At 41.7% G+C, this 7,676-nt stretch overlaps 1 protein-coding gene across 2 annotated transcripts in view; it reads right to left on the bottom strand.

The window, feature by feature from the left end:
* Acrbp (acrosin binding protein) overlaps positions 1 to 7,676 on the bottom strand; it is a 14,460-nt gene continuing 6,784 nt past the window's right edge. For both annotated transcript variants that reach the window (XM_010611637.3, XM_010611638.3), the window contains 2 exons: positions 786 to 869; positions 1 to 346 (listed from right to left, as the gene is read on the bottom strand). In XM_010611637.3, coding sequence (XP_010609939.1) covers positions 224 to 346; positions 786 to 869 — 207 coding nt within the window. In that variant the 3' untranslated portion in view covers positions 1 to 223. The remainder of the gene's footprint in view (positions 347 to 785; positions 870 to 7,676) is intronic.

The raw sequence follows: 7,676 nt of genomic DNA, 5'->3' as shown, positions 1-7,676 counted from the left end.
AACCACAACAGGCCACACGGGCAGAAAATCATCACTTTATATAACAACATTCACGAATTCAGGTGAGCTCCCCTCAGGGAGCTGTGGCACTGCTACCCCAGCCCAGGGAAAACATGAGCTAGAAGAGACCCAGGAGGGGCAGCACAGAAGCAAGCGACAAAGGTTTCAGAGCAGTGGACAAGAAAGTGGAAGGTCGGCAGGGTGGGGACAGGGTGGGCCCAGCTCATCCAAAGTGGCTTAGAGCCAATGTGCTGAACTCCTGGCTCCACCGAAGCACGAGGTCCTCCCCTTTGCTTGGGCTCAGCACGTTGTAGGTTTCATTCTGCATGCACCGCATGCGGGACACCTGGGAAGGGATGGAGCTGTGGTCAGTGTCCCAAGCCAAACGCCCACAGCATGAGGGCAGGAGGTGCGGGCAGTGAAGAGAAAAGGAAACTTGGAGGAGACAGCAAATGGCCCAGCCCCTTCTCAACAGGAGATGAGGAGCTGAGGCTCAGAGGGGAAGTGACTGATCCTAAGCTACCTGGTGAGTAAGAACAGGTCAGACAGAAACACCAGATTCAGTTCCTGTCCTGCTGAGGGTTCTACCTGCTGTGCCCTCGGGGCCTTCCCGCCTCTGGGCAGCAGAAGTCCTCTTGGCCTTGCTGCCTGGGAGACCTCTTACTTCAGGACTGCAACAGCAGAGGCTGCCTCTGTGGAAGGATCTGCCCCAACATGCAAGGAAAGTACTGCCTCCCACAGCCCTGACCAACTGGAAGAAGGTGGGAACAGGTGGAGGGGCTCACCTTCCGGTTCCGGTGTTTCATCAGGCACTGCTGGCTTTTGAAGGAACAGTAATTTGGGTACTGGATGTAGTCAGTGTCGCAAACCTAAGCCAGGGGCAGGGAGAGGGGATCAGCAGAAGCCAGGCAAGTCACGTGCTCCCAGAAGGTACCCATGACACAGTGCCAGAGGGAGGCAGGCAGGTCCCTGGGGAATGCTTCCTCTCTGAGAGCAGGCCAGTCTGCTCCCAACTCTGGCACAGGTCACTGGGAAGAAGCCAGGCGTCTGGAAGAATCAAAACAGCTGCCTACTGTCAGTGTGCAGAGAAGGGGACTGAAGAATGAAAATGGAGTGGGGTGGTCAAGGGTCCAGTACACCTGTGATTGAGCGCTTGACTGGTACCGGGGATCGAACTCAAGTCCTCACACTTACGAGGCAAGAGGCAGAACCACTGAGTTAAATCCCCAGCCCAGAATCACCCAATTATGAGCAGTCCAAACATCATGGTCCTTCTGGGCACAGAAACTTTAGCAGAGGCAAAAGAATCGCTGTGTGGCAGTGTGTGAATTTCTTGCTTCTCTGGGCCTCGACATCCATCTATAAATCCAGAGGAGTGACAGAAAGGGCCCCCAGGCCCCTCTCTAGATCTAGGGCTCCAGGCATAAGATGAGGCATGGCCACTCAACTCAGCTACCAGCCCCTTCTGTGTGTGTGGTTCGCTGCATTGTGTTTGCCAGTATCTTACTGAGGATTTCTGTATCTATGTTCATTAGGGACATTGGCCTTGTAGTTCTCTTTTTTGGTTGGATCCTTCTCTGGTTGTGGTATTAGGGTAATGCTCGCTCCCCTTTCAATTTCATTAAAGCATCTGAGAAGTATCAGCATAAGGTCTTCCCTGAATTTCTTGCAGAATTCAGCAGTGAATCCATCAGGGCCTGGGCTTTTCTTTGTTGGTAGGTTTTTAATTACATCTTGAATTTCATTGACTGGTACTGGTTTATTTCGAATTTTTATATCTTCTTGAATCAGCTTTGGTAACTCATATGTATGCAGGAATCTGTCCATTTCTCTGTGCTTTCCATCTTATTAGAATACAGGTTCTCAAAGTAGGAACTGATGATCTGCTAGTTTTGCTTTTTGTTTTTCTGTTACTGGGGATTGAATTTGGGACCTTGAGCTTGTGAGGCAGTAGAACCACTGAGCTAAATCCCCGGCCCCGGCCTCTTAGTTTTTTTGTTTTTTGTACTAGGTATCAAACTCAGGTTCTTGTGCTGTGAGGCAGGCAGCAGAACCACTGAGCTAAATCCCCAGCCCTTAGTTTTGTTTTTTTGTTTTGCTTTTTGGGTACTAGGAATCAAAGTCAGGACCTTGTGCTTGAAAGGCAAGCACAGCACCACTGAGCTAAATCCCTGGCCTTTTTCTTTTCCATTAAGTTTATTGGTACATTTTAGGTATATAATATGACATTCATCATTGAGAATTTGTACCTTTACATGATATATCTCGATTCTTTTTCCCTCATTTCCCTACCCTCCCTTCAACCCCTCCCACCCCTCTCTATTTTTAAAGACTTTGTTTCAATTTTTTCCTTTTTCCCACCTTCAGTTCCCCTTCCCCTTTAGACCTTTTCTTCCTATTTCATATTATCTATTATACACTTTTTTTGGGGGGGGTACCAGGGATTGAACTCGGGTCTTTGCACTTGCAAGGCAGGCCACCAAACCGCTGAACTAAATCCCATGCCCTCTATTATACATTTTGATCCTTATTTACTTTCAGTTTCTCACACCAGAGAAATTATTCGGTATTTATACATGTGTCCTACTTATTTCACTTAAGAGTATCGCCTCAATTTAAGTAAGAATGTCTCTAATTGCTCATTCTTCGTGACTGAGTAGTACTCCAGTCTATAAAAAAAAACCCCACATCTTCTTTATCCACTCTCTAGTTGACGGACATCTGGGCTGTTTCCAAGTTTTAGCTATTACAGACTGTGCCACTATAAACATGGGTGCACATATATCACTGTGGTATGATTCTTTTGATTCCTTTGGAAAGATGCCCAGCAGAGTGATAGCTGGGTCAAAGGGATCCTCTAATCCTAGTTCTTTGAGGTATCTCCATATTGATTTCCACAGTGGTTGTACCAGTCTGCATTCCTACCAACAATGGAGAAGGGTTCCTTTCTTCCCACAAACCCACCAACATTTATTGCTGGTTGATTTCTTGATAGCAGCCATTCTTTCTGGAGTGAGGTGGAATCTCAGTGTTGTTTTCACCTGCATCTCTCAAATGACCAGTGATGTTCAATATTTTTTCATGTTTTCTGCTTTTACTTCGTTTGAGAAATATCTGTTTATTTCAGATGCCCATTTTTTTCTTTTTGAGACAGGGTCTCACTATGTAGTTGAGACTGACCTGGACTCACTATGTATCCCAGGCTGGTCTCGAACTCACAGCGATCCTCCTGCTTCAGCCTTCCAAGAGCTGGGATTACTGGCATGTGCCACCACGCCCGGTTTAGATGCCCATTTTTGAATTGGGTCTTTAAATTTGGGGAGGTCTGGTTTTTTAGGTTCTTTATATATTATTATTAGGGTTAGGGTTATTATTATTATTATTTGGTAACCGGGGATTGAACTTGGGACCTTGTGCTTGCAAAGCAGGTGGTAGAACCACTGAGCTAAATCCCCAGCACTTCTTTATATATTCTAGATAGTAGTCCTTTGAGGAACAGCTGGTAAAAATTTTTTCCCACATGTAAGTTGTCTCTTAGCTCTGTTGGTAAGTTTCTTTTACAGCACAGAAGCTTTTTAATAAGATGAGATCTCAGTTGTTCATTCTTTGTGCTAGTTCCCAAGCTACTGAGGATTTGTTCATAGTCTTTTCTTGTGTCAGTGTCTACTTATCTTCCAGCAAGTTTAGTGTTTAATATTTAGATCTTTGATCCACTTCAATTTTAGTTGAATGCATGGTGAAAGATATGGGTCTAGTTTTATGTTTTGGCAGGGTGAAATCCAAGTTTTTCCAGCACCATTTATTAAAGAGGCTATCTTTCCTTTAGTGAGGGTGGTTGGCTCCTCTGTCAAAGATGAGGTGGCTGAGTATGTTTGCAGTAGTGTCTGCACCTTCTAATCTATCCACTGATCCTTGGATCTGTTTCTTTGCCAGTACCATGCTGTCTTTATCACAGTGGATTTGTAGTAGTTTCGTGTTGGGGATTGTGATACCTCCTGTCATGTCTTTGTTCTTTGTTGCCTAGAATTGGTTTTGCTAGTCTAGGTGTCTTCTGGTTCCAAATTAATTTTTGGATTTTTTTTCCTTTTTTGGTCAGGTTGACTAAAGGTTTATCAATTTTATTTAATCTCTCTCTCTCTTGGGGGGGTACTGGTGTTTGAACTCAGGACCTTGCACTTACAAGGCAGATGTGGCACCACTGAGCTAAATCCCTGGAAATTTTATTTAATTTTATTTAATCTTTCAAAGAACCTTGGATTCACTGATTCTTTGTATTATTTTCTTAGTCTCCATTGCATTAATTTCTGCTCTGATCTTTTTCCTCCCTTGTACAAGCTTTGTGCTTGATTTGCTCTTCTTATTCTAGAAGTTTCAGGTTCAACATTGGGTTGAGCTCACTCTGTTTTTCTGATATGGGAATTCACTGCTATAAACTTGTCTCATAGGACAAGTGTCATTGCATTCCATAAGTTCTAGTATATTGTACTGGAGTTATCATTTAATCATAGAAACAACTGTCTAATTTCTTCTTAATTTCACCTGTGACCCATTGGTTCTTCAGGAGGGTGTTATTTAATTTTCATGTGTTTGTGAAGTTCTTGTGGATAATTTGCCATTGATTTCCAACTTCATTGCATTATGGTCTGATAATATGCACAAAACAACTTCAATTCCTTTGCATTTACTTAAGCATATTCTATGACCTAATTTCCCATGTGCAGCTGAGAAGAATGTGTATTCTGATGTAGGGTGGAACACTCTGTTGACATCTATTAAGTCCATTTGTTCAAAAGTTTAGTTCAGTTCTAATTTTTATTTTGTTTTGTTTTTTTGTTTTTTGGTACCAGGGATAGAACTCGGGTCTCTCTACTTGTGAGGCAGGCAGCAAAGCTACTGAGCTAAATCCCCAGCCCGTCAGTTCTAATTTTAAAAATTTTTTTCTCTCTACTTGATCTATTGTGACAGTGGGGGTAAGGTCCCCCAGTATTAATGCCTATTTGATTTTTCATGTCCAGTAATATTTTTTATGGTTAGGTATGCTATCTGGTGCATATATATACTTATGATTTAATCTCTTGCTCTTCGATTGTTCCCATCACAAGGATGAAGTGACCTTCTTCATCTCTCTTAATCAGTCTTGGCTTGAAATCCACTTTGTCAGCAAATAGAACAGCTAACCCTTGCTTTTTTTCCAGTTTCCTACCACATGGAGTTTTTTCCATCCTATGACTTTCAGTGTAGGAGTTTGAATTAAATGTGTTTCTTGAATGAAGCATATTGTTGGATCTTGCTTCTTGATCCATTCTACCAGTCTATTTCTTTTCTTTCTTTCTTTTCTTTCTTTTTTTTTTTTTTTTTTTTTTTTTTTTTTTTTTTTTTGTACTGGGATCAAACTTGGGACCTTGTGCTTGTGAGGCAGGCAGTGGAACCACTGTGCTAAATCCCTGGCCCTGGTCTCTTTTGATCAGTGAATTGACACTATTTACATTGATGGTTATAAGTGATATATATTGACTTGACTTTGTCATGCTATTTTCCTGTTGCTGGTTGCCTTTTCTCCTCACCTGCCTGCTTGGGCTGGTGGATTCATTCTCTTGGGGATAATGGAGTTGTAATCTCTTTCTAGACTGTCCTTTAGAACATTTTGGAGTGCTGGTTTGGCGGTTATAAATTTCTTCAGGTGTCCTCTTTTATGGAAATCTTATATCTCTACCAATTTTGAAAGATAGTTTTGTGGGGTACATCAATCTGGTTGGAGGAGGTTTTCCTTCAGGGCTTGAAATACTTCACTCCAAGCTGTTCTTGACGAGGTTTGTGTTGAGAAGTCTGCTGTGATTCTGATGGGATTTCCTTTACAGATGACTTGTTTCTTTTCTGTAATAGCTTTAAATATCCTGCTCTTGTGCTGAATATCTAAAATGTTGACTATTATGTATCTTGGTATATATTTTTGTTTGTTTGTTTTGAGACAGGGTCTCACTATGTAGTGAGACTGACCTGGAATTCACTATGTAGCTCAGGCTGGTCTCGAACTCACAGTGATCCTCCTGCCTCAACCTCCTGAGTGCTGGGATTACAGGCGTATGCCACCATGCCCAGCTTTTGTTTGTTTTTTTTTTGAGATAGGGTCTCACTATGTAGTTGAGACTGACCTGGAACTCACTATGTATATAGCTCAGGCTGGTCTCAAACTCACAGCAATCCTCTTGCCTCCGCCTCCCAAGTGCTGGGATTACAGGTGTGCGCCACCATACCCGGCTAGATTTTTTTTAAATCATTGGTAATTAAAGTTCTATATGTTTCACTTATCTGTATGTCAAATTCTTTTTCTCTGCTTGGGAAGTTTTCTGCCATTACTTCTATGTACAGGTTTTTTATGTCATTTGCACTATATCTCCTGTTTTTTCATTGACTCAGGTTGATCTCATGTTATTGTTCTCTGCATCATCTAGTAGCTGTTGGATTGGGTTTTTTTTGTGTGTGTGTGGTACCTTACTATTTTTAAAAAATCTTGCTTTCCTGTCTCCTATATCTGACATTCTGTCCTCACATTAGCTCATTCTGCTGCGTATATTCTAATTCTTATTCTTCTGCAATTTTTAATCTCCTGGGTAGCTGTTTGCATCTGTTTCATGGATTCCATTATTTCTTTTCACTATTTAGTGTTCATAGTTTCCATCATTTTCCTAAGCTCCTCTATTTTTTAATCTGTATCTGCTGTAGAGTCACTAAGCATGTCTCTCATTATGGTCACCATCTGTAGTTATCTGAGAAACTATTTGTGCTTTGATTTTTTCTAGAGCCTCATTTATCTGCTTTGGTGGCTGAGTTTCAAGGTGTTCCACTTCACTGTCCCTGGGTTTGCCTTTGGTGAGCTGGAAGTTTGGAGCTGCATCATGCTTAAGTGTCTTCTCATTTTCTTTTTTCTTTCTTTTCTCTCTCTCTCTCTCTCATTTAATTCCTGAATGGATGTTTGTAGATTCCTATTACAAGTGGCTTTATTGCTAGTACTTAGAACCGTTAGGAAATTACTACTTCTCAGAGATGTCTTCCAGGTGTAGCTAGCTTTTGGGTTTTGAGTCTATTGCAAGATCCTATATCTTTGATTTATTAGGCATGAAAGGTTTCTATTTGACCTAGACCTTGGTTCTCTGACACTGTCCTATAGCATTGTTTAGGACCCTTAGGTAATCTCAGTTTTGGGATACCAGGAAGAACAACTGATTACAACCATTTGTTACCTTGGCTAAAGTAGTACACTCAGCAATAAAAACAATGTCAAACACAGCCCAGAAAATGACAAACTGTGGTAACTTTTTTTTTTTTTTGTACCAGGGATTGAACTCAGGACCTTGTGCTTATGAGGCAGAAGGCGAAACCACTGAGCCATATCCCTGGCCCAAACTGTGCTAACTATTAATTTGCCACTTTTGTCTTTATATACTAGATTCGTGGTTATATAACAAAATATAAGACTGACCAGAACACTGCATACAATAAATATCACCTCAGTTCAGTGATTTTATCCTCAGGGAGAAAATTTTAAAAGGGCTAGGGGTAAAACAACAGAAACAGGGCCACGGATTTGGCTCAGTGGTTCCGCCACCTGCCTCATAAGCGCAAGGACCTGAGTTCGATCCCCGATGCCAAAAAAAAAAAAAAAAAAAAAAAAAAAA

This window comes from Fukomys damarensis, unplaced genomic scaffold, assembly GCF_012274545.1.
Source record: "Fukomys damarensis isolate Sample0158 unplaced genomic scaffold, DMR_v1.0_HiC HiC_scaffold_19, whole genome shotgun sequence".
Lineage (NCBI taxonomy): Eukaryota > Metazoa > Chordata > Mammalia > Rodentia > Bathyergidae > Fukomys > Fukomys damarensis.
Note: the sequence above shows the minus strand (reverse complement) of the source record. Positions and strands in the feature narration are given on the sequence as shown.